Source organism: Podarcis melisellensis (assembly GCF_964234715.1).
Source record: "Podarcis melisellensis genome assembly, chromosome: 5".
In the NCBI taxonomy this organism is placed as follows: Eukaryota; Metazoa; Chordata; class Lepidosauria; order Squamata; family Lacertidae; genus Podarcis; species Podarcis melisellensis.
Genome location: NC_138537.1, coordinates 49,491,215 through 49,515,702, shown reverse-complemented (window position 1 = coordinate 49,515,702; position 24,488 = coordinate 49,491,215). Strand labels below are relative to the sequence as shown.

The 24,488-nt window shown below is 41.1% G+C and overlaps 2 protein-coding genes across 4 annotated transcripts in view; one reads left to right on the top strand and one right to left on the bottom strand.

The window, feature by feature from the left end:
* Positions 1 to 6,775, top strand: part of NRAP (nebulin related anchoring protein) — a 58,683-nt gene extending 51,908 nt beyond the window's left edge. The window contains exons 38-42 of the mRNA XM_081912025.1: positions 892 to 996; positions 3,428 to 3,535; positions 4,270 to 4,581; positions 5,511 to 5,663; positions 6,561 to 6,775. Coding sequence (XP_081768151.1) covers positions 892 to 996; positions 3,428 to 3,535; positions 4,270 to 4,581; positions 5,511 to 5,663; positions 6,561 to 6,683 — 801 coding nt within the window. The 3' untranslated portion in view covers positions 6,684 to 6,775. The remainder of the gene's footprint in view (positions 1 to 891; positions 997 to 3,427; positions 3,536 to 4,269; positions 4,582 to 5,510; positions 5,664 to 6,560) is intronic.
* The window catches only part of HABP2 (hyaluronan binding protein 2), a 31,780-nt gene continuing 13,114 nt past the window's right edge, over positions 5,823 to 24,488 (bottom strand). Inside the window, exons 3-14 of one of the 3 annotated variants that reach the window (XM_081912113.1) lie at positions 23,172 to 23,306; positions 22,326 to 22,436; positions 21,389 to 21,505; positions 20,820 to 20,939; positions 19,030 to 19,201; positions 18,084 to 18,178; positions 15,546 to 15,795; positions 14,470 to 14,612; positions 13,427 to 13,561; positions 10,330 to 10,475; positions 8,523 to 8,725; positions 5,823 to 6,659 (exon numbers count right to left, since the gene is read on the bottom strand). In XM_081912113.1, the coding sequence (XP_081768239.1) occupies positions 8,549 to 8,725; positions 10,330 to 10,475; positions 13,427 to 13,561; positions 14,470 to 14,612; positions 15,546 to 15,795; positions 18,084 to 18,178; positions 19,030 to 19,201; positions 20,820 to 20,939; positions 21,389 to 21,505; positions 22,326 to 22,436; positions 23,172 to 23,306 (1,601 nt within the window). In that variant the 3' untranslated portion in view covers positions 5,823 to 6,659; positions 8,523 to 8,548. Of the gene's footprint in view, positions 6,660 to 8,031; positions 8,396 to 8,522; positions 8,726 to 10,329; positions 10,476 to 13,426; positions 13,562 to 14,469; positions 14,613 to 15,545; positions 15,796 to 18,083; positions 18,179 to 19,029; positions 19,202 to 20,819; positions 20,940 to 21,388; positions 21,506 to 22,325; positions 22,437 to 23,171; positions 23,307 to 24,488 lie in introns of those variants that run through there. The other 2 variants (XM_081912115.1, XM_081912114.1) reach the window with 2 other exon arrangements.

The following is a 24,488-nucleotide window of genomic DNA, read 5'->3' as shown; positions in this document are numbered from 1 at the left end:
AATGATTCTTAATTGTATTCTATTGCTTCTTTCCTCCCTTTCATTGTATTTCATCGAATTACTGATTACATTCAAATTGCAACACAATGAAATACAGCATAAGAAATAAAAGCAGCATTAAAAGTACAATTAAAAATCAGTGCAAATACTTATGGCAGGATTTACCTTATGAACCCTATTAACAGAAGCCCTGTGCAAGGAGTTCCACTCCCGCAACAAAGCTTTCCTCCCATGTGCCCCCTGAAATTGGCTCTGGGGGTTGGGGGTGGACAGAACCCACAGAATGGTGCACAGGGGGAAGAAATCGGGGAATTTTTCCTTCTGGCAAACTGAACTGCTTGACAGGCGAAAAGATTGAAAGACCATGATATTGAAAGTCAAGCAATATCTTGTCTTAGGTAAAGGACCCCTGACAGTTAATTCCAGTTGTGAACGACTCTGGGGTTGCGGTGCTCATCTCGCTTTACAGGCTGAGGGAGCCAGCATTTGTCCGCAGACAGTTTTTCCGAGTCATGTGGCCAACATGACTAAGCCGCCTCTGGCGAAACCAGAGCAGCGCATGGAAATGCCATTTACCTTCCCGATGGAGCGGTACCTATTTATCTACTTGCACTTCGTGCTTTCGAACTGCTAGGTTGGCAGGAGCTGCGACTGAGAAACGGGAGCTCCCCCCATCGCGAGGATTCGAACCGCCGACCTTCCAATCGGCAAGCCCTAGGCTTAGTGGTTTAGACCACAGCGCCACCCACGTCATCTTGTCTTAAGGCACCTTTAATAAGCATAGGCATAATTTAATATTAAATGCATTGTGTGCTGTAGCTCTTGCTGGAAATAGATTTTTGTTATCGTTATAGAAATTGTGAAAGTAACAAATGTCATTTGGTTTGTCAGAGGCTGTACCGAGCCGCACACTTGGAATCCATGCATGAATATACTCTGCCTCCTGACCATCCTGACTTCATAAGGGCGCGTCTCAATGCGCTCCACCTCAGTGATGTAAGTAATAGATCTTTTCATTTTAGGGTGATGGGTTTTGTGAATGAACACAGCTACAATTAGTTGTATTTTGATTTCATATGTACCAGGAATATGTCCAGCCATCACTTGTCCCCGTAATTCCAGTTTGTAGATAATTTTCTTTTTAGCCTAGGTTGCATTGTTTCAAAATGGAATATAGTCGTTTCATGTGTATTAATTCTCAATTTTATTTCATGCACAAATTACAGTACTTTTAGAGGAATTATGTTTCATTAAATTACCTTAAAAGGTGCATTTAGTCAGCTACTGGAAATCAAAATAGAAAGAGCATTGTGCATTGACAAACCTTTACTCTCCTGTTAGAAGAAAAGAATGAGTGAGATGTATTGCTCATGCAGTTAGAACTGTATTGCCATGCACAGATGAATGTCACAGTTGTAAGTCTGATATGTACCCTTTCTTCTCAAAACATTCAAATGGACCAGCATGTATCTGAACTGAAACAGCCAGGGAGAGCATGGGGAGATGGAAGAGTTGGGGGCCTCTCATTAAAAATGAAACTGTTTTTGGTAGATATACAATTGGATCAGATGCCACACACAGAAATCTGTTGAGAGAGACTGACCTTACAACACACACAAAAACCACATTGGTATTTGTAAAACTGCAAAGATAGCTGTAAATCAAATGAATGTAATGTGTGAGGATGAGTGCAAAAGCTGTGCAAACTGTGATAAAGTAAAATGACGCATGGGGTTTCAGATCAAAGGACCCATGTTACAGAATGATCCGCAACAGCAAGGCAAAAGCTTTGGGAGATTAAAAAGAGAGAGGGGAAGAGGCAGGAAATGGCTAGGACTTGCTGGTGGTTGCAAGATAGAAGCTCCCATGGCAAGAGACACTCCAGATTTGGACTTATGACACAGCTGAGGAGGAACCACGGCTCTTCCAGCCCTCCTGATTCCCTTCCACCCCAAAGGGCTTGTTACCCAAATTTTCATACCCTGATTATTCTAAATAAATTTAAGAATTTATTTGGATTTGCCCTTTAAATATGCCGTCTCATTTTTGGACGGAACGCCTCCCATATTATCTCATCTGGGATAATTTTGGATCCTACTGTCATGATCTGGGAGGAAATAATTCAAGAATTTGATCAGGTGCTCTAAGTATGTTTATCAGAAATAGCAAGCCCACTGGGAAGTGTGGATACCCCATTTTTTGCATTTTCACTCTCCATGTCTTCAGAGGTGCATTTTTATCTCAGTCTCATAGTAAGTAAACATTATTTGGTCAGTAAGTAATATGAGTTGGAGGCCTGGGATTATTACCTACTATCATGTCGAGCAGTTGTTCCCAAACTAATTTTCCCACAGACCGTTTAAAAAATTGCTGGCAGACCACGTTATGATTTCTTTTCTGCCTGTTGTAGCGATTTGTATGTGCTGTGCTAGATGCTGTATGTTTTAAAATAGGGTTTGATTTTGTTTTTTTCTTACATTGTATTTGATTGTGTTACAACTTGCATTCCATAGAATTCAAACTGCAATACAATAAAATACCACATAAGAAGTAAAATAAGTAATACAAATACAATCGAAAATCAATATGTATATTTAATGCAGACATGCCATGGGCCATCTAAATGAAGCCCACAGACCACCAGTGGTCCATAGGCCACAGTTAGGGAACCACTGTTTTAGAGAATGTGCCCTAACCAAAGTAGTCCCTCATCAAAGTAGGCTATGTCTCTCCTTGTTCGCATCCTTGCACCTATGTACAAAAATATTTCATTTCTCCTAAGCTGAATGGCTAAACTTGAGAAACATCTCTCAGGCAGGACAACGATGCAGTATCACAATAACTTCAGACACTGTAATATAAACCCTTGGGATTGAAATGAGACATGTTATCTTCAAAATTTGCATCTTACTCATATAAATCATATCCAATATTTTATCCGGCAGCTCATTATTTTAGATTAGTTGATGAAACCATCAGGGTATGAAGCTAGCACAGAAAGCATTAGAAGTGCTTGAAGTAACAAAAAGTGGAGACTTGTAGCACTGACATTCCTATACTGTAAAACCCAAGATGCTACTAGGAGATGTTTCGAAAGACAGAATAGGGGCAGTGTGTCGATGCAATATTGATGTGGCTGATGCATCAAAGTGTCTAACAGAAACCAAATAAGCTGGAATCAATGTATGCATGAAATGCAAAACAAAATCTCAATTTGGGTGTTTTTGACTCCCCACCAATGAGACTCTAACCAATGTACAGTATTCTGTAGGTGGGACTGTTGAAGGGCTGCAGGGCAGTTGGAAAATCTTAAAGGCCTGTATGACTGGCCCAGACACAAATGGTCCCATTAGAATCAAATATTTATTACTATAAGAACAAAAGACTTGTAAACTAAGGCATCATCTTTCTTAACTCCTTCCTGCAGAAACTTTATAAAACATCTTGGGAGGAGACACGGGCAGCTGGCTATGATTTCAGATTGGATGCCATCCCTTTCCAGACGGCTAAAGCTTCCAGAGACATTGCCAGTGATGTATGTATTCAAGATTCATCTTAGGATCCCATTACAAGATTATTGGAATGGCAGGCTCCTGTGCAACCCATGACTTTTCCTTTGCAGTTTAAATGGAGACACTGGTATCCAAAGACTTGAGGAACATGCACTCAAACTCTTTAAGCCAATCTGGAACTGCTAGAAAGCCAGAGTGCAGTCCAGATGAATTTAGGTGCACATACATTTTGTTGAATTAATGAGCTTCAAGTTCTGAAGTCTCATTGATTTAATGGAACATCACGTCATGTGACAAAGACACATGAGAGCAGAAGCAGCAAAGCAAGCTGGGAAGTGCTGGGACTCCACAGTCATTTGGGCCTACTAAATTTATTCAGGCCTAACTGCTAACTGTCGAGTCATTCTGACATGTGACTTAGTAGCCAGTTTGACATTTTTTGAGCTGTGCAAGCTGCCTTACACCACTGGTTTCCATTTCATCCACATGCTTGTTAATGTATTCATCATTAAGTATGCTATTGATAATAAAACTGTGTATATTCTGTAAATCCAATGACCATTTATTTCCAGTCAAAAATTGCTCCAACCAGGCAGCTCTGCCCTCTGGATGTAGATGCTAGTACTCTGATTTAGCAAAGTTATATATCCGCATAGAAGTCACCGCTCTCTATACAAAAATACTACAATAAGGGAATTATTGTAAAAATTATTGTAAAAAATTATTTTTGTCTTTGCTTTGTCTCACTACTCTGCAGTTCAGATACAGAGAGGCCTTCCTGAGGGATAGGGGGCAGCAGATTGGATTCCGCAATGTGGATGATGACCCTAAAATGAGGCACTTTCTCAAGATGGGCTACCTCCAGAGTGACAACCAATACAAGAGGGATTTTGTCAGAAACAGAGCGCAGTTCAAGAGCCACATTGACCAGCCAAGATTTATCCATGCAAAGAAAAGTCAACAGTTGATAAGTGACATCAATTACAGGCAGCACCTGCATCAGTATACCTGTGACCCAGAACAGCTGAACCTAAAGCATGCTAAGCAAGCACACAACCTCCAGAGTGATGTAAGTGCATTGATCTATAGGCTAGAGCAGGCACCCCCAAACTCGGCCTTCCAGCTGTTTTGGGACTACAACTCAGGGATGATGGGAATTGTAGTCCCAAAACAACTGGAGGGCCGAGTTTGGGGATGCCTGGCTAGAGTCTCGTTCCAGGGCTCTATACTCTGTACCAAAACTCTGTCCTTGAAACATCCATAAAGTGCCCCCCCTTTAAAAGAATACCTTTTAAAGAGTTTGGCTAGTAGAAAAGAAATGCTAATGAAGGACCAAAAGATGCGTAAGGAGTGACTCAGCTATCCCCCTGCATCCCATTGTTGCTTCTATGCAGTTTTGAGGAAAGGAAATGGTGGTTCATGAGCTACTGAAAAAAGTGTTATATTTGCTACTAACCACAGCTTGTGACAGGAAAAAAGTGGAGGTGGAGGGAGAAACAAAAGGGGAAGGCTAGTTAAGGGTGAATAGCTGCTCTCCTACCTTGCAATTTCCTACCATCTTGAAAAATTTGAACATCTCCTTTCACTGCCTGCAAAGGGAGTTGTGAAGTGGTGGGACCATTTGGTCTCAACCCTAGTAAGCAATTTGAAGTTCTGGAGAAAAACGGAAAGATAGAATAGGTATGCTTGTCCCATTCTTCCTTGGATTTCTAGTAGCCCTCATATGATTTCTGAGGTTTTAGAAGTAACGTTCAGTTAATAATAAGGAAAGAAATGTTGACAAACTGTGGAAATGCACAGCCTTTCGTACATGCTGCCATTCACTTCTTACTTTGTAAACATCTCCTCATCATTATAGAATTCTTAGTGTTTGAAATAAATGAATCAAGTCCTGATAGTGAAGGAAACTGAAAGCTAAGGTGCTGTCCTATGCAATTTATTTCGCATCTGATTTGAAGTGTTTATTAATTTCCTGAGGTTTGTGTATTTGTTTTGCAGGTCAAGTACAAATCTGATTTGAACTGGATCAGAGGCGTTGGCTGGACACCTCCAGGTTCCTACAAAGTGGAAATGGCCAGGAGGGCTGCTGAGCTGGCATATGCTCAGGAACAGGAACCTCAAGGAACTTTGGATCAGAACAATCTGAAAACTGTACGTGAACGAATAGCCCCTTTCCTTCTAATCACCTAGGATGCAGAATCCCAAACATAAGGCGGAGTGCTTGTTTCCCACTCTGTGTCATATAGAAAAGCAGCTTAGTGGTTCTGCTGTAAGACTGCAGCAGAAATAGACTGAATGGCTTGTTTACCCTGATGTCACCAATTTTATTTTATTTTATTTTTTCCACTCTAAAAATAAGGCAACAAATTAATGGATAAAGGACATGTAGAGGGCCCTGCAAGCTATAAAAAAGGCAGCCTGTTGAATCATGGCTGGAGGGACGAGACTCGGCTGGCATACGACATTTTAGTTGCAAAGCAAGACTCACATAATAGTTGAAGAATTCATTGTTTTTACATCACACAAATCTTCATTCTGACATGTGAATAAGGTTTGCAGGTCTAGTGCTTGTTGCAAAGTCAGTTCCTGTGCAATCCTGTACAAGCCTCCTGAGAGGTTTAATGGGACTTACTGCTAGATAAGTGCCTATGGGATGCATCACACCCACAACCTTTTGGCTTCAATACAATGGTTCTTCCAAGCCTAATTTCAGTGGAGAAGGGCAGTTTGCAGGTAACTGAGAAGCCCTTTGTGGACATATGTGCACGCACAGGTGCTGCATTAGCAACACCTGATCTGAAGCATCTACAAGAAGCTTTTGATTCGCACAGAGGCATTTGGATAAGGAAGCTGGAGTAACCCAGAAGTTGCATCTTCCCTAGAAGTAAGACCATGTTGAAGCTAACAAACCTGTCCAACCCCAGAAAGATGGCATTAGCAGAGCTTTAATGTTTTGCCTGATAAAGTACTGTTTCTTTTTCATAAATGGGAATTCTGCAAATTTGTCTTCGTAAGTAGCTCACATTCAGTATCTATTTTGGTTGGCAGGAGCAGGCAGCTGGAGAAGGATCCCAAGAAGTGAGAGTCAATCCTGATGCGGCAGAGATCTTGCAAGTCAGGCGGAGAAAAATGATGTCAAGAAATGAACTGCAACACAGACATCAGCCTTAAGAAAATGCATAATTTTTTTCAGCTTGCTGTGCAAGTAGAGCCCCCCCCCCGAAGCATAGGCTGCACCAAAGCGGTTGAATTTGTTAAAACAACAGTGAAACCCTATGCAAATAATTTAATATTGTTCTTATATTTTTTTTTGCATGTAAGTAATTTTTAAGTGTATGTTATTATGAAATGTAGTATTTATTTCTGACAGCGAATGAAATTAGTACTAGATGACTGGCAGGCTCAACTTTGTACTAAAAATTAATGAACATGATTTGTTGAAAGTAAAATTATTTGTATTGAAAATAAATAAGAGGAATCACTTTCCATAAATAATTTGTTTTGGTATTTTAATGATAGGGTTTTCTTGGTTTATGAAACCTTCCTTTATTTGCTGCATTCCTTTGAACATTCTAAAGTGGTCTATGTGACTCTTGATAATTTAAAGTTTATTATTCTTGAATGGAGGGACGCAGGTGGCGCTGTGGGTTAAAGCCTCAGCGCCTAGGACTTGCTGATCGAAAGGTCGGCGGTTCGAATCCCTGCGGCGGGGTGCGCTCCCGCTGCTCGGTCCCAGCGCCTGCCAACCTAGCAGTTCGAAAGCACCTCCGGGTGCAAGTAGATAAATAGGGACCGCTTACCAGCGGGAAGGTAAACGGCATTTCCGTGTGCAGCTCTGGCTCGCCAGAGCAGCGATGTCACGCTGGCCACGTGACCCGGAAGTGTCTCCGGACAGCGCTGGCCCCTGGCCTCTTAAGTGAGATGGGCGCACAACCCCAGAGTCTGGCAAGACTGGCCCGTACAGGCAGGGGTACCTTTACCTTTACCTATTCTTGAATGGGATGTAACAGCAAGTGAAATGTTGATGTGTGGCTTTGTGTAGGCCCTTGTAAGTGGAGGAGAATGAGTTCCTGAGTGTGTGATTGAGCTTCTATGAATGGGATGTGAAAGTTGCATATAATGTTTGCAGACAGAGTGGTGGATTTGGACAAGCAACCTCCAGATTCAAACTCTTAACTCAGCTGCTAAGCTCCCCTGAGGTATATTGGGCTAGCCACTATATTTCAGCCTACGAATTTGGCTCATTTTTCAAGATAAAATAGGGATTAGGTCTGCTATCCTGAACACATTGGAGGATAAAAATATAACAAATATTTTTTTTAAAAATGGCATATCGTTCCAAGTGTAGGCTATGTGGTTACACATGCCACTGTATAATAAACTGGTGAAAGCTAAGCCAATACGCTAAATCCTAAGAGAGGGTGTCAGGGTTTGCATTTTGAATAAAACATGGCATGTTTTGAATTATCCAGTGGAACTTGCAATTCTCGGTGCTTAAAATCCTATTCAGAAAATATAGTCTTGCAGACAGTCAATTTATTTAAATACCACATTTCCCACAGATTTGTGGCTCAAAGAGGCTTACCAAAATGAACATTCAATACGGCAGTACAGTAACCATAATACACAATTCAAAATTTAACATCATTACAGCAAAGAATTCAAGAATTCATTCAAAGATGTCAAAGGAAATTAAGCATAAAGCTTATGAACACACAGACCAATTAATATTCAAAGGCAACCCTAAAACTAATAGTGGTAGTAACAAACAACCCCCCATGACTTGTATACTCCTAGACCCCAAAGTCCAGAACTCTCCTTACGAAGATTCCTAGGAGGAGGTTGGTGTATGGCTGGTGGAAGTATAATCACCCCACACATTTCTACAAAGAAGGAAGTGAGTTAAATGCTGTGTATAAGATTTCAACCTTAATGCCAAAAAGACAATTGGAAAACTAACTTCTTTATCTGAGATTAATAGGAAGGTATATCAGTATGTCTTAGGCTTACCTTTATTTATTTTTCGAAGGGCTTTCCTAGATATCAAAGCTAGACTCGCGTTGAATTTTTGTACGAATCCAGTTGAGAAATCTTATCACATGGGTATAGACTCCAGGTTTTTGTCTTAACCCACAGTGTTCTCCCCAGCTCACAATTCCATAGACATAATAAGAGCCATTTTTCACGCAGGTTAGAGGGCCTCCTGAATCTCCCTAGCGACAAATAAAATAGGTCATTTAATTAAGTACAGTGGTACCTCGGATTACATACGCTTCAAGTTACATATGCTTCAGGTTACAGACTCCGCCAACCCAGAAATATTACCTCGGGTTAAGAACTTTGCTTCAGGATGAGAACAGAAATCGTGCTCTGGCGGCATAGCGGGAAGCCCCATTAGCTAAAGTGGTGCTTCAGGTTAAGAACAGTTTCAGGTTAAGAACAGCGCTCCGGAATGAATTAAATTCTTAACCTGAGGTACCGCTGTAATTCAAATATGGACCAACAGTAGTTTTATTTAATGCCTAAACAGGGAGACCTCAAACCTGAGGTCTCTTCTGGAGCTGATGGCATGGACTCCTGGCCCAGATTTTTCTTCTTCGGTTTTGTCCTCAGCATAGTAAGTGGCCCTTGGAAAAGTGGAGAGCAGTTGTCCGTGATGGACCTAGGCACTGGGTGGTCTTTTCTGGAACTGATGATATTAAATCCCTGGCCTTGGATTCTCCATTTCATTGCACTTATGCTGCAGTTCTAAGATGGCTGAGGGATACAGAAGTGGTTCATCTACCTTATCCAGTGCCGGCAGGGCAAAAGTGAGCATGGAGGAATACTGGTCAACTCCATTCTTTTCAGTTTGCTTTAGAAATGATGGGAGAGAAATGGTCTGGCATGGTTTAATCTACGATGTGGGGGCATGTCAAGCAAATCCAGTTCTTCAGTGGCAGGCCTTGTGGCACACTCCATTTCCAGCCCTACTGACCTTGGAGCTCTGATATCAATAGAGTAAGGGTCATAAAATTTCATTGGTGGAAGGAGTGGGAATCTGGCACTCCTTATGGCTCCTTTGATGCCCTTGGAGAAGGAGATTCAATGCTTCCTATGGCACCCGGGGGTGCAGAGCCCATGTTTTATTAGTAGTGGAATTTCCGGCATGATATATTCGTGTGGTGGTAGGCCTTTCATGTTTCAAGGAGTCCTGGGCGGATGTAGCCAGCTTCCATTCATTCACAAAATGGGAGGGTCACTTCTGGCTATGCTCTTCAGAGGACAACACACATACCCTTCTGTGGCTGCCCCGCTAAATTCTCCAGACCTCAGAAGATGTATTTGATTTTCTTGATATTTTCAAGTGTTAGTAGATTGCATGATTTGCTTGTAAACTGCCTGGAGCTAATTTGATAAGGCAGGGTAGAAGTCGGATGGAAAAAAAAAGTAAATAAAGCACATATTCAGTACCACAGATATTTCAGGCTAGCAATACAAAGAACCTGAAGAACATTAAACGTGGTGGTTTGGGGAAAGGAGAGGTGCAGTGATCATGCACCTAAGATGTATTGGGACAGGCCTTATCAAATGACAAAACTCCCAAGTTTGCAGCTGAACTTCTGCGTCTCCCATAGGCTTGCCTGTCACCAGAAGAGCTGCTGTTTGTTTGAAGGACATGCCTCTCACATCATGTTGAAAGGAAGGAAGTTGTTGTAATGTATCTGATACAAGAAGCAGATACATATGTAGTACCCTGCCAGACATTACTCTGCATAGCCTATTTACATTTTGTTAAAAGAGAAATTAGTGTTCAAATACTGAAAAAGCAACAGACCTGACAAGTATCAGCGCTTGTTCTCTGAAGATTTCCTGCACAAAGCATGCTTTCATCCAGTCTGTTATTATGTGCACTTCGTGCGTTACACCGCACCTGGGAAATCAGCTTTACTCTGGCATCTAACAGCTGATGAGATGATTCACCTACAGGATGCAGGAAAATGAAGAAACTCTTAACTTCCCTTCTTCCCTCTGAGAAATCTTTCTTTTCAATCTATGGGATAATAGAATTGTACCTGGGCCTAAGATATGATCATCTGCTGCAAGGGAAAGCCACAACTCTGGCAGAGCAGGGTTAGGAAATAAACAAGCCCAAAGAAGGCTATCAAGCTAAAAACAGCTTTTGGCAGTGAATTTCTGTTACTGCTGCATAGGAGTTTGGCATCTCAATAGTGTTTTGCCTTTGAAAAACCTACACTGTGTTGTATTTAACAGATGTTGACTGACCTCGGAAGATTCTGGCCGGTAGACTTTACAACTGCAAAGGTGTGTTAAATCAGAACTGTTTGAGTCAAATCCTGACATTTGTTATGTTTATTCTGGGATCGCTACATCAATAATTTCCATGTATTGATCCATGGATATAATTTTGTCTTCTTTTGGGACCCTTTGCTAGGCTTGCAAGTTATCTCCATAGCCCACCTTTAATAGTGTGTTTGCTGTTGCAGATGTCACAAACAGGAAACAGGTTTGAGAGAATTACCACTAGATCCACAAATGAAACAAGTGGTGGCTAGAGCCATAAAATCTTGCGCAATTAAGTCAATTATGCATGTTATGCAGAAGAATTATTCAGCTCCGCGTCTGAGAGATCTCTGTGCTGTTCAATGGGGAACATTATTTGCTATCATTATTCACATAAATGTGGTGTGCTATAATGATTAGGATTTGCATTGCAAACAAACACATATCAACCGTTGCAGATAAATACACTGATGCCATCAAGCAGAAGGTTGGAAATATCTATGGAAACAGAGATGTTTCATGCAACCCATTCCCCAAAATATTTTCTTGCTAGCACATGCCATGCAAGTGTTTCCTGGTTTAATCAAAAGAAGCCAAAGTGTCTCAATTGGCATGTATCAGAAGATGTCCCTTGAGAACCCCTGACATAAGGCAAAGAGATGTGTCCTAAAGAGCTCTCATTCATAGAAAGAAGAAGAAGAACAGTTTGGATTTGATATCCCACTTTATCACTACCCTAAGGAGTCTCAAAGCGGCTAACAATCTCCTTTCCCTTCCTCCCCCACAACAAACACTCTGTGAGGTGAGTGGGGCTGAGAGACTTCAGAGAAGTGTGACTAGGCCAAGGTCACCCAGCAGCTGCATGTGGAGGAGCGGAGACACGAACCTGGTTCACCAGATTACGAGTCCACCACTCTTAACTACTACACCACACTGAACAGAAGGGGCCCTTCCATGAATAGAGCTCTCCTTCCAGTCATGGATCTAGCCACATATTTGCACAGTTGAGTTTAACAACGTATTTTAAATTAGCAAGACAAATTTGAATTGCATTTCTAATGTCTTCATTGGTTGACTGGGCCTTTTGTGACACAATGGATTTGTATGAATTATGTGTGTAAATGCAATTCTTTGCTCAGCTATGAAGCTCCCTGGGAAGTCTTGGTCCTAAAACTAGCTCTATACTTCAGCTAAGTCATGGGCTCTTGTGAGTTTTTTTTAGGGAAAGGGCAGGATACAAGCAAATGTTTTTAAAATTGGAGTCATTTCTGGCATCAAAACAGATCAACTATTCACTCTTGGGCAACATTCATAGACAGTGGACTGTGAATGTGGTAGTTTGCAAAGGAGACTGTGTCATGGAAGAATGATGTTTTATTAACTCATATCATCAGCACATAATCTATCAAATCTGCATACCAGATGCTTCTTACTTTCAATATGAATTATATCAAAAGATGTATATACTTCATATTGGATTATAGTGCTCATAAAACATAAGGGTACTTTTGGGAACATGATTGACACATTGTCCACCTGCAATTTTACAGCAACTCATTAAGTGAAAAGTGAAAAACTGCATTTTTTTCTGAAAGGTCTCATTATCTTATTTTTAAGCACAAGAATAATTTCCTCCTTCCAAGGAACTCACAGTATGTCACAGAGGTTTAGCTGAACTTGAATAGATTTGGCAGTTCTGTTTCAATATGCATCCAGAAATCCAGATGCTGCTTATCAAAAACTTATCCAAACCAATAGGCTGGAAAATACTGTCAAAGTTCCTGGGTTTATTTCCGAGATATGGCTCAGAATCTTTATCTGGAAGCACATAGACTCATTCACTCTGATTTGATTCTTTGAATGAAGTTAAGATGATAAGTGGCATATGACAGAGAAAGGGACAAGGAATTTGATGGGAGGTTTGCCCTAAATACCACTACTTCTTTTATTTTTTAAAAGCTCCAAACAGATTTCCACATTCTGAATATTGAACAAAGTTTGTTTTCAAAAATTGCTTGATTTTAAAATGCCTGGTATAGCTATTCATAATCTGTAGCGTATCTTCTCTGATTGAATTGTTCTGCAGGAATAATGAGGGGTGGTTGGTCTTCCTGAACATGTTCCCCAGCCAGACAATTAGTCATCTTATCTACAGCCAAGAATTTGGGAGAACAGCCAAATATAATCAGGAGTTTGGGAGAACAGCCAGGTATAATCATCCATTTGATTTAAATGTGTAAACGATTAAGTGGATGTCTATATCCTTCTAGAAACATGGACACCTGAAGGTAAGTGACTTCATACTAGAGAAGCATCCTCTGACATCATATATCCCTCAGTTTTGGGAAAGGTAAAGCATCCTGTTCTCACACTGGCGCGACCCATAGTGTTGAGAAGCCAGGACAGCAACATAGCCAGGCACTATGCAGAGACAACCTTGGCAAAACACAGACTACAGGAGGGTGGTAATTCTAGTCCATCTAGGAAACAGCAATGACCCTCCTATCTGCAGCAGCAGAGGGATCTCACTAAAGGCCAAATTGGGAAGAGAGGAGGAGGAATACAAAAATTAAGAGAGATTTTGTCAATGTATTAACTATAAAGGACTGCACCATTAAACAATAGCTTACCTGTTTCAGTTTCTCCCCAACCTGATATATAGCATTCTGTGTCATCAGGAAAAGTAGAATCAGGCAAGCACACTCGTTTGACGTATCTTGTTTCCACTGCACAGTGGCCATCAATTGGTTTCAACTTCAACAAAGCTGTAGGCCGAATGGAAGACAATTTTGTGCAATCAAGCTGATGACATGTTCACTCTGAACAGTATCCGGAAAGTAATAAATAACATTTTCTCAAGCTTTCTTATTTGAGTACTCTTGCTTGTTAGACTACTTAATTTGAAATTATAGAATGGTTTTCATTTCTCTGTTGCTATCTTAGGGTCACCAAGCTATACGTGTTCCCTGATTCTTCCTCTTGGTTGTTTTTAAATACGAAAAGCAGCTGTGGGAGCCAAAATGGGAATTGGACGGTTGGCAGAGGAGTTGGCAGCTTGACCCCTTTCCCTTCCCAAAGTCCACTGAAAATCATCTCCAGCTGGCTTTCTTCCTGTGGTGGAGAAGATAAGTTAACACCTCTCTTCTTCTATAGGTGACAAACTATCTGGGAGAAGGGAGTGGTTTTGAGCTGACAGACAGCAGGTAGGGAAAGGGTTAAGGAAATATCATGGATCTGCCAGTCCTATGTCAGAAATAAATCTAGGTCAATAGCATGCAAAGCTAGCTAAGGAAGCAACCAGATCTGTCATCAAACTTAAGCATTATTTTCACTGATTTCAAACAGATACAGCTAAGTATTTGTAGGCTTCTCACAACCTCATCCAACTCATTTCTCTATCCTGGGAATGTTAAGGGAGCAAAAGCACCCCTGAAAGGCTTCCCACTTCTTTTTTTATACAAAATGTAGAAATTCAATATATTTTTAATGGAAATACTAATTAAACCTATTTTCTGAAGCTTTGGGGAATTTGAATGTTTGTTCCACTCCTTAACTCAAGTCAGAATATTTTATCCATGATATTTAGCCCACATCAAAGTTACTGAGCCTAATAGCCACTATCTCCATCTTGTAACCACACTGACAGTGATTTGAACATTTGTAAGCAACTTGCCAATATCATTGTATGGGACATCCTCAATTTCTTCATAGTGTCCGTGTATAATTATCTTTTCAACATCAAACCTCTGTTCATAATGCTCTTTCCTAAGGAGATCTTTTTTCCCAAGGACCACTTCAAGGGTGTGGGCATCTGTCCTATGAAGGAGAGAAAAATGTCACAAAGAATGATCAGTTGTAATTATAGAACCTCAAGAGATTTCAAAGATAATCAACTTCAACTAATATACTGGAATTCTCTACTAGACTTAACACTTGGCAGGCTTCCTGGGTACTCATACTTCAACTAAAGCCTGGGAGAAGATGTCATGAATTAGTTCCTCCCATAGGCCTTTCTCAGACCAGGAAGCCAGGAAATTGCAGAGTTCTAGAGAAATGTATATTACACACACACACACACACACACACACACACACACAACCTTGCGTTGATAAGGGAAGCTAAAAACTCTACACTCTACACTGGCCAAAATTCTAAAGAAATTCTCAGGTGCCTTAGAATGAGGCAGAAAAAAAAATTGGAAACCACGTTTTCGGGGGGGGGGAGGACAGGACCTGTCAAGAAACCCAAAGACAGATCTTGGCTCAGCACTGCTAGCCAATCAGATCCAAGTCATGTAGAGCTACTCTCATCTACCATATGGGAACCTGAATGCATGAATGTGGACTTTTCTATGTCCATGCTTTATGTGGGGTAGGTAAGACATGCTCCTTTTAAATATATATATTTTGGTAAGTATTTGAGTTTCAATTTATTGCTGTTTTTATGTCTGATTTTAATATCTCTGCTATTCCTATTCTGCCATTTTGAGCAAAAATGTGACTAAATCATAATCATGCATAAACCATACCGATAAGGATCTATTAATAGACTCCTAGAACTGCGGAGTTGGAAGGGATCCTGAAGGACATCTAGTCCAACCCCCTGCAATGCAGGAATCTCAACTAAAGCATACAGGTCATTCAGTCTCTGCTTAAAACCTCCAAGGAAGGAGAATCCACCACTTCTTGAAGGAGACCATTCCACTGCCAAACAACTCTTAGTGTCAGAAATGAAAGATGAATTGCTTACAAAACACAGTGTGCCGCAGTAAGAACCCAACATGATTCAATCAGTACTCCTCCACAGAAGTGTCCTTTGGGGAAAAATATGCCCCTTGAAACCTTCCTCTGAACAGAGGCTTGCCATGGATGTTTGCCAGGAGTTGACTTGGCACCACCATAGATTCTCTTTAATGGTCTTTCTGTCTCTGGTCTTCCACATGTATTAGGTCTGCTATCTGCTGCAGAATTCTTGGTGACTGTATTCCCAGAGGACTGTGCTGCAATACAAAAGAAACAACTGGATATGGAAATGGTATTGTTATGTACTGAAGTTCTCACCCTGGGCCAGCAGGGGATACTGTAGATAGATATGCAAATAAGGGATCAAAAGTGATGTTCAGCGATTGGATAGTTTTAGAAAATTGTTAAGTTACGTTGTACTGGAGCTCTATATAAGCAGGCTGACTGAACCCTTCAGTTCTGTTCTGTTCTGGCCTCTGAATAAACGAGAGCTGTTTGAAGAATCACTTGCCGTCTGATATGTTCACCCACAACCTAACAGGTATAATGGCACTGTCTCTGTTACAAAGGCTCCCTCACTCCAACTTTTTCTCATTTAACCTAACAACTCATAAACAGACCCTTCCTCCTTCCTTCACTTTCAATTTTGTTTTTCAGGAGGACGCTTCAGGCAGTCTGAACAGCTAGATCTGGATTCTCTAAGTGTCACGCAAGACTTGCACACTGTGCTTTGACCACTGACACAGCACAATCACTGGAGTTGTATCTTACCGTATTGGCCCCACCTTTTCCCCAAATTCTGACCGTGAAAAGTTAGAGTGATGCTTATATTCGCGATCTTATGGTATGCAGCCAGGAGTGTGGGGCAAACAGCACCAGGAGCATGGCAAAGCAGCTCCCCGCCCCCTGCGCATAGTTCCCCTGTCCTCTTCCCCAAGGCCAGGAAGGGAAAGAGCGAGGAAGGAAGGGGAAAGGCCACAGGCAACACAGTCCCACCCCCCATCCCCAGTATGCAACCAGGAGCAGCAAGGAATGCAGCAGCTTACATCCGGGTATTTTTTCTTTTTTTCTCTCCCCTCCCCATCAATTTTAAAGGTGTGACTTATATTCGGGTGCGGCTTATATTCGGGCCAATATGATAACTCAAGGCTTGATAAGGCAATTGGGAAAATATTGCAGTATTATGAGCTATGATATAGAAGTCTGACTCTAATTCTGAAAAAGTTTATATCTTCAAAATAATTGGCAACATCTTTCACATCATCATTGCATTTCTATTTCACCTTTCCTCCAAGGAGCTCAAGATGGGATACATGGTTTTACATGGGAACCAGGCAGAGGTCCTTCTTCGTAGTGGCGCCCGCCCTCCCATCAGATGTCAAGGAAATAAACAACTATCTGACTTTTAGAAGACATCTGAAGGCAGCCCTGTTTAGGGAAGTTTTTAATGTTTGATGTTTTATCGTGTTTTTAATATCCTGTTGGAAGCCGCCCAGAGTGGCTAGGGAAACCCAGCCAGATGGGTGGGGTATAAATAATAAAATGTTGTTGTTGTTGTTGTTGTTGTTGTTGTCTCTCCCCTCTTTTCTTTCTGTAGAATTTCCCATTGCAAAATAGCAATATATTAATTAACATTTCATAAACCTCTCATTTCAAATATACTACAATTTTTCCTCACACATTTCTGTATTTCCCTTCTAATCCTCACATTAGCCCTGTGAGACAGGCTAGGACCTTGCCTGCCCAAAGATCACCCAGTGAGCTTCATCGCTGAGTGGAACCTGATATCTCCCAGGCCCTTTTGTTGTTGTTTAGTCGTTTAGTCGTGTCCGACTCTTCGTGACCCCATGGACCAGAGAACGCCAGGCACCTCTGTCCTCTACTGCCTCCCGCAGTTTGGTCAAACTCATGCTGGTAGCCTCGAAAACACTACCCAGGCCCTTACCTAACTCTAATAACAAAATCACACTGGTGTATCCATCCTGAAACTACAACAATAGCTAAGCACACAAATACGAAAGACAGGGCCATATTGAGGAACCTAAGTGAGTAGGGCATAAATAGAAGCAATCCCTTCTTCCTATGTTCCTGAATATACCTTTCAATTATGAAATAGCTCCCCACAGAAACTGAATCTTGCAGCATCAAAGCTGTCTCTCTCAGTGCATGAGTATAATTCCTGAAAGATCCATGTAGAATATTATTCCTTCATTATGTGAATGGTTTATTTTCTGCTGTACTGTTTCATATTTCATTTCCTGTTACATCTCTTGACAATAGATATCCCGATACCTGTTATTTGTTTGGCATACTTCTCCATGCTCTAAAGCTAACAGATCCTAAAATTTCACTAAACTCTTGGGCAGAGCTTCAAGAAGACTATTTAAAAAATCATGCTAGAGTCATTACAGTTTTGTGGGCTGCATTCTTAAAGGTAGATGGATGGAGGGTGGGGTGGGGGAATAATCACAATGCCTGTCAATCTGAATTACTGCTACACCTTTCACATTTATTTTGCCCCACTTTATATTATTACCCACCGTACCTGTTTTTGAGCATGCAGATACATAACAGAAGTCCCACTTCAATTTGTTATTCACACTGACAAAGCACCAGGGCTTTTCGTCACCATCTGGGTTCCTGGAGGAGGAGGTTTCAAAATTCACCAGTCAGAAGAGCGTAATGTCTCAAGAAAGAAAGTTACTAAATGAAGCTCTGAAAGATAGGAGAACTGGAAAATGCTCGCACAAAAGCACAAAAGATCCAGAGATCTCCCCTAAGCAAAAACTGTGCCTGAAGGGATAGCATGCCTTCTTTTTAGGGTGTTGTCTAAGGCCATTGTTTTTACAGGGTCACCAGTATACTGTGGTATATTAGAAACATAAAAAAAACCAAGAAGAGCCTGCTGGATCAGACCAATGGCCCATATAATCCAGCATTCTGTTCTTACAGTGGCCAACCACATGACACAAGCATCATCATCATCACCATCAAGAATTTTTAATTATTATTATTATTAATAATATTGATAAATACCCCACCCCTCTGGCAGGGTTTCCCCAGTCACTCTGGGTGGCTCCCAACTGAATATTAAAAACACAATACAGCATGACATGGTCCACATACTATTTGAATGACAATGACCATCAGCTTTGAGGGGGGCAGCCCCCTGAAATATTTTATTGGGGTGGGGTCCCTTCGGCTCCTAGGGGTTAGTTCCTATGACAGTGGTCATTATTTCCAAAGTGAGGTCATAATGACAACCATCATAGTGTTGGGGTAATATCCTTGGTGTCTCGGTAGCCAAGAAGAATCAGTAATTATTTGCAATGAAGATCACAGAAAAGAAATGTAATTGAATTACACTGATATAGCTCATGCAGATACTGCATTTTTGGAGTGGGATGAGCAGACGTATTTGTGTGCATGGCATTGACATTCATGGAAGTGGGAGAAAGAAGGCCTTCCTTGATGAATGTGCAGTAGATTACCTGCAGAAGTTATGGTCACCAAGGCCATAAGAGGCAGCATCTTCAATAAATGCATTATAATTCCACTCCAGGAGACGGTGAGAATTCCAGTGAAGACAGGTCTTATGGAGAATTGTTTGACTAACATTTCCTCTGTATGAAATGCCATTTTCTTCAAAACAGTCATCAGGTCCTACAAAAGGATTGCCTTCTTAAGAAATGTGCTCTCTCACCCCTACACCATTCATTTAAAGCACTCTTACACTACTTGAAAAGTCACCTGGGACCTGTCGTTTGTTAAGGTGCTGGATACCATAGTTGTGGGGTGAGTAAACTGCAGTTCCCACAATTCTTTGGGTGAAGCCATGACAGTTAAATAATAAATAATAATAATAATACATTTTTATTTATACCCCACCCTTAGGGCGACTAACACTAAATATAAATTACAATAAAACGTAATAGAAAAAAGAAAAAAAGTTGATTAAAATACGGCTTAAAATACAGCCTCAGTTTAGTAGCAGCACATAAATCAAGACCATAAAGGGAGGAAACATCAGATATTCACCCGAGCCAGCTATCCATGCTGGTCCTACATGGGCCAGCAAAAAAGCCAAGGGAAAATTTATATACCAGATCCCATATAAGGGGTCAGAGTGAGTCCAACCCAAAGGCCAGGAGGAACAGCTCCATCTTGCAGGCCCTGCGGAAAGATATCAAATCCCGCAGGGCCTTGGTCTCTTGTGACAGAGCGTTCCACCAAGTCAAGGCCAGTGCTGAAAAGGCCCTGGCCCTGACCAATCTAACCTCCTTGAGGCTCGGGACCTCCAAAGTGTTGTTATTTATGGACCTTAAGGTCCTCCGTGGGGCATCCGAGGAGAGGTGGTCCCGTAGGTATGAGGGTCCTAGGCTGCATAGGGCTTTAAAGGTCAAAACCAGCACCTTAAACCTGACCCTGTACTCCACCAGGAGCCAGCGCAGCTGGTAAAGCACTGGATGAATGTGATCCTGTGGCAAGGACCCCGTAAGGAGCCTTGCTGCGGCATTCTGCCACCCTGGAGTTTCTGGGTCAGCTTCAAGGGCAGCCCCGTGTGGAGTGAGATACAATAATCAATCCTGGAGGTGACCGTTGCATGGATGACTGTGGCCAGATCAGGGTGAGAAAGGTAAGGGACCAACTGCTTAATACGGTGGAGATGGAAAAATGCCACCTTTGCTGTGGTTGCAACCTGTGCCTCCATAGAAAGGGAGCGTCCAAGGTTGTGCCCAAACTCTTGATAGAAGGCACTGGCACAAATTGAGCCCCCACAAGAGATGAGAGTTGGCCCCCGAACCCCATGTTGTCCTGACCCAGCCAGAGGACCTCTGTCTTCGAAGGATTTAACTTTAACCGGCTCCCACGCAGAGCCAAACATTTGGTCAGTGTGTCTGGGGCTGAGTCAGGGTGGCTGTCCATCAACAGATAAAGCTGGTATAAATGTGCTTTAAATGTATGCTGTGGATCTGACCGACTATCTCACAGTGATTCTCATTTCATCTAAGCAGGCCCACCCTAACAATGTTTAAGCAGACCCCCTTCCCCATTTCCTCCTTCATTTATAGCTCAGTTTGTTGCTTTGACCTTCCGCTTTCGTAAAAGTGCAAATCTGAGTATCTTGAATCTACTTCCTGCATGCCAATGGCAACAAGGATGAGGACTTCCATGTGCCAAATTCTGCAGCACGGTCATATGTGCTTAGAGGCATTCACAGATCCCTGTTCTTGGTAAATCCGTTGGAAAATAGCCAAAAGGCCAGAACTGGATCCCTCACCTATTTCGCAAAGCCTTCCTTTGAATGGCTCAGGACACTTGCAGCTGAACTTGGACCTTATACGATGCCGTTGACAGATGCCCCCATTTTTGCAAGGATTTGGTCGGCAAGATGACTGTGCTGTTAGTTTCCAGAAAACAAAACAAAACAGAGCATTTAAGTAAGATTCATAGCTTGCATGAACAAAGCGCTAACCAGGAAGAAATACCTTTATAGGCAGAAAAGGAAAGCAAAGCAAATCAAAGCATAGTGGCACAGGTATGGATGTGAGAAGCCCACCGTCAAATTCCTCATCAAAGCTCACCAGGTGGTGCTATCACTCTCCCTACAATCATCCCTACACAGTGAGATAGCTTCACCCTAGCCTTCTTGAGCCCCTTGTAAAAAGGAGGAAGTACTTCTGTCTGAATTTTAGAAATACTAACAGGATAAGCAGCAACTGCCATAATTTGGAGAGCAAATTTGGAGATCAAAGGTGATGATTCATTCTTTGGTTCATTCTTAGGCATATAGGGCAGCAGTAAGACAAATGTCTGATAGTAACCATATCCCTCAAGTTTGGTACTCACCTTTGTCACAGAAGGGTGCTTTGTAGGGGTGTTTGCAATGGCATCTATAATAAGGAGCTCTTAAGCTTATAAGGCAATCTCCTCTATTGCAGTTGATCCTTTCACATGTGTTTTTCACTATGTTGCATGATATAGATAAAATGGACAAGTGTGTTAAGGTTATCTCTCTATAGTTCATTCATTGTCAAACTCTATGTGTCTTTACTCGGAAGCCTTCCCAATAAACGTTTCCATGGTCCTTGCTCCTATCTCTGTGAAACCATAAATACCATCCCTCTGCTGCCACCCCAAAAAGCCAGGCTTTATCATTTGTTTTCTAGGGCAGCTTTCACCAGCCTGGTGCCTGGGACTTATGAAAAACCTGGAGGGTACGAGGTTGATGAAGATTATTCTAGGAGTATGCCTTTGCTCTTTGTGGTTTGGATCCCTTCCATTTCCTTTCCAGCCTTGATCCTTCTGTGGACCTGATTTTGCATGGCAAGAGCTTGAAGCATTCAGCTGAATAAAGTAAGGAGTATATAGTCTACCACATCTGAGTACATTATTATGAAGTTCATTGAAGATAGCAACCACCCACAACCAAAGAAATATAGTCAACAAATATATATAGGTGACTTTTTATATATGTTGGAGATCAGCACTGGGGATTTCTTTTTTTGTGATTTTTCTTTTTTTGTGGTGAGGGGAATGTGACAAGCACAATAGAAAAAAAAACCCCTATAGATCTAAGCTTGAAGCTCCTGGCAAGTCTCCTAAATTTGCAGCAAAACCATACTATCTTATTAAGCTGGAATGCCAATAAAATATTTTCTGTCCAAAACATAAATACAGTAAGTATGTACTTGTGACCATAACAATTCAAATAAAGTAGCTATCAAGTTCATTGAAAGACAATGTCCCACTCAGCTTTATCTAACACTATGAAAATTCTGCTTACCATTCTCACACTTAGACCCTTCATATGGCTCGGGGCAGCGACATGTATACCTGTTTCTTTTCCTTTCACATACACCATTATTCTGGCATGGCATCTCCAGGCATGGGTTTTCTAGACAGGGAGTGGAAAGCTGAAGCTTATTTTACAATTAGCTTGCTGCATGTGTGCAACTAAGGTTTTCTAAAAGCAGTCATGGATTGGATTACCCAGTTTATTATTTTAACAGTCAGTTCAAGCCAATAATATTTGCCAAAATGGTTGGTTCACACAGAGAACATCTAGATTGAAGGTGTCAACTAATATGCACAGCAAATAGTGGAACAAGCATAGAACACATAGTAGATCACTAGCCATCTCTGTGTTCATCCACAGCTGCCATCTCTAGATAGAGCTCTATACAATCTCAGAAAAGTATCGGACATTTTGTGGAAAATATAAGGGTTTCCTCCATTCAGATTTTCTACATATGACATAAACCATGGTGTAGCACCCCATGCTAATTATAAAAGGACACAGATGAGCTCATATTCATAATAAAAGCTGCTGGATCTTGGAAGCTGTATCAACACAGAAATAACTATATCTCACATCTCTCTGTTTTACAAGTATAGATGGAACTTAAGTTGAAAAGAATGAAGCTATTTAAAAGTTGCTAGAATCCAAAGTGAGTTGCAGAGTCTAAATTTGTTCTGTCAGTAGATGAAGTTTAGATCCTTTACTACAGTATTACAATAATAGACAATCCATTAATAACAACCAGTATACAATTCCTGTTACCCTGGAAATAGTTTTCAATTCTCCCCAACCCCACACTTCCCCATCACAAAGTGTGACCCAGTAAAATACCTTCATAACTGACGTATTCATGAAACCAGTCAGGATGTATAGCAGGGAGGTCATATCTGGTATTATCCTGCATTGGCTGTGCATCTTCATCGATGTATTCATAGTAATAGCTGTCTGCTGCACCTATAGACCATACTACTACGTGAATTATGAAATAGCATTTCAGAAAATACTTACTTATGTAGCAGACCTCGGAAGTAACTGGAAGCACTTTTTCTATAAGAGGTCCTACTACATTTGAATGAGCTTGGGCCAGTTGCTATCTCTAAGCTTAATCTACTTCAAAGGTTAGTTGATCTGGAGATAACATTGGGGTATTGGCACTGCTTAGAGCTCCTTGGAGGAAAGACAGATTATACATGTGATAAAAAAATAAATGCAATACATAAAGTCCAGGTGATCTTAAATTTTTCTTCCCATCATCACTGTAGGCTCAGGCCAGGTCATCAATACATCCTTAATTTATTTTACCTTTACAACAGAAGATGAGATTCAGAGAAAATGATATGTCCTAGGCTACAAAATGTGTTTTATGGCTGAGCAGGGTTCTGACCTTAAATCTTCCACACTAGAGGTCATTATCCAGACTAATTATTTTGCCACTGAGACAATGTATCTAATTGCATCCCATAGGGAACAATGGAACTCCAGTTCAATTCTCACAATACTGAACATGATGAAGTCACATAAGCTCATTCTTACTGTGTCAGTTTTCTATGGCACATCCTTTGTTTGAATATTTGTCTTTATTATTTGATGAAAGCTAGTATATTTATCCTTTCTGGTGAATTCCTAATAACTAGAGCTCACATGAATGTGTTATAAATAGATAGCAGTTTTGAGAGCTTATAAAAAGAAAATACTCATCATACAGAATTAATGTGGCAATTTCAATTGTATCTTTGGAAGTGGGCTTTAGTCTTATGGTCATGTGAATGTGCATGCAGTTGCAAACACACTTGTGATGACTGAAGACATGGGCATTTACCAACCTGATCTGCTCAAAACAATGGTACTTACACATAAAATATATATTTACAATTTTTATTTAAAATGGCATTTCAACAAAGAATGTGACATTTTGAAATCTCCATTTAAACAGCAATCTTATCCTAAATATTTATATCTGTATATCTTTTAGCCTGCCTAGCACATGGCTGAAGAACACAGTTCCATCATAGGATGCAGTTCATATTCCATCCCAGTCTATGACAAAGCTTCTATTGGTTTTAGCACTTACATCGCAACTTTTAATGCTCATTTATTTTCTTTACCTGCATTGTCCAGCCAGCTTATTTTTATCCCCCTCATAAGTCG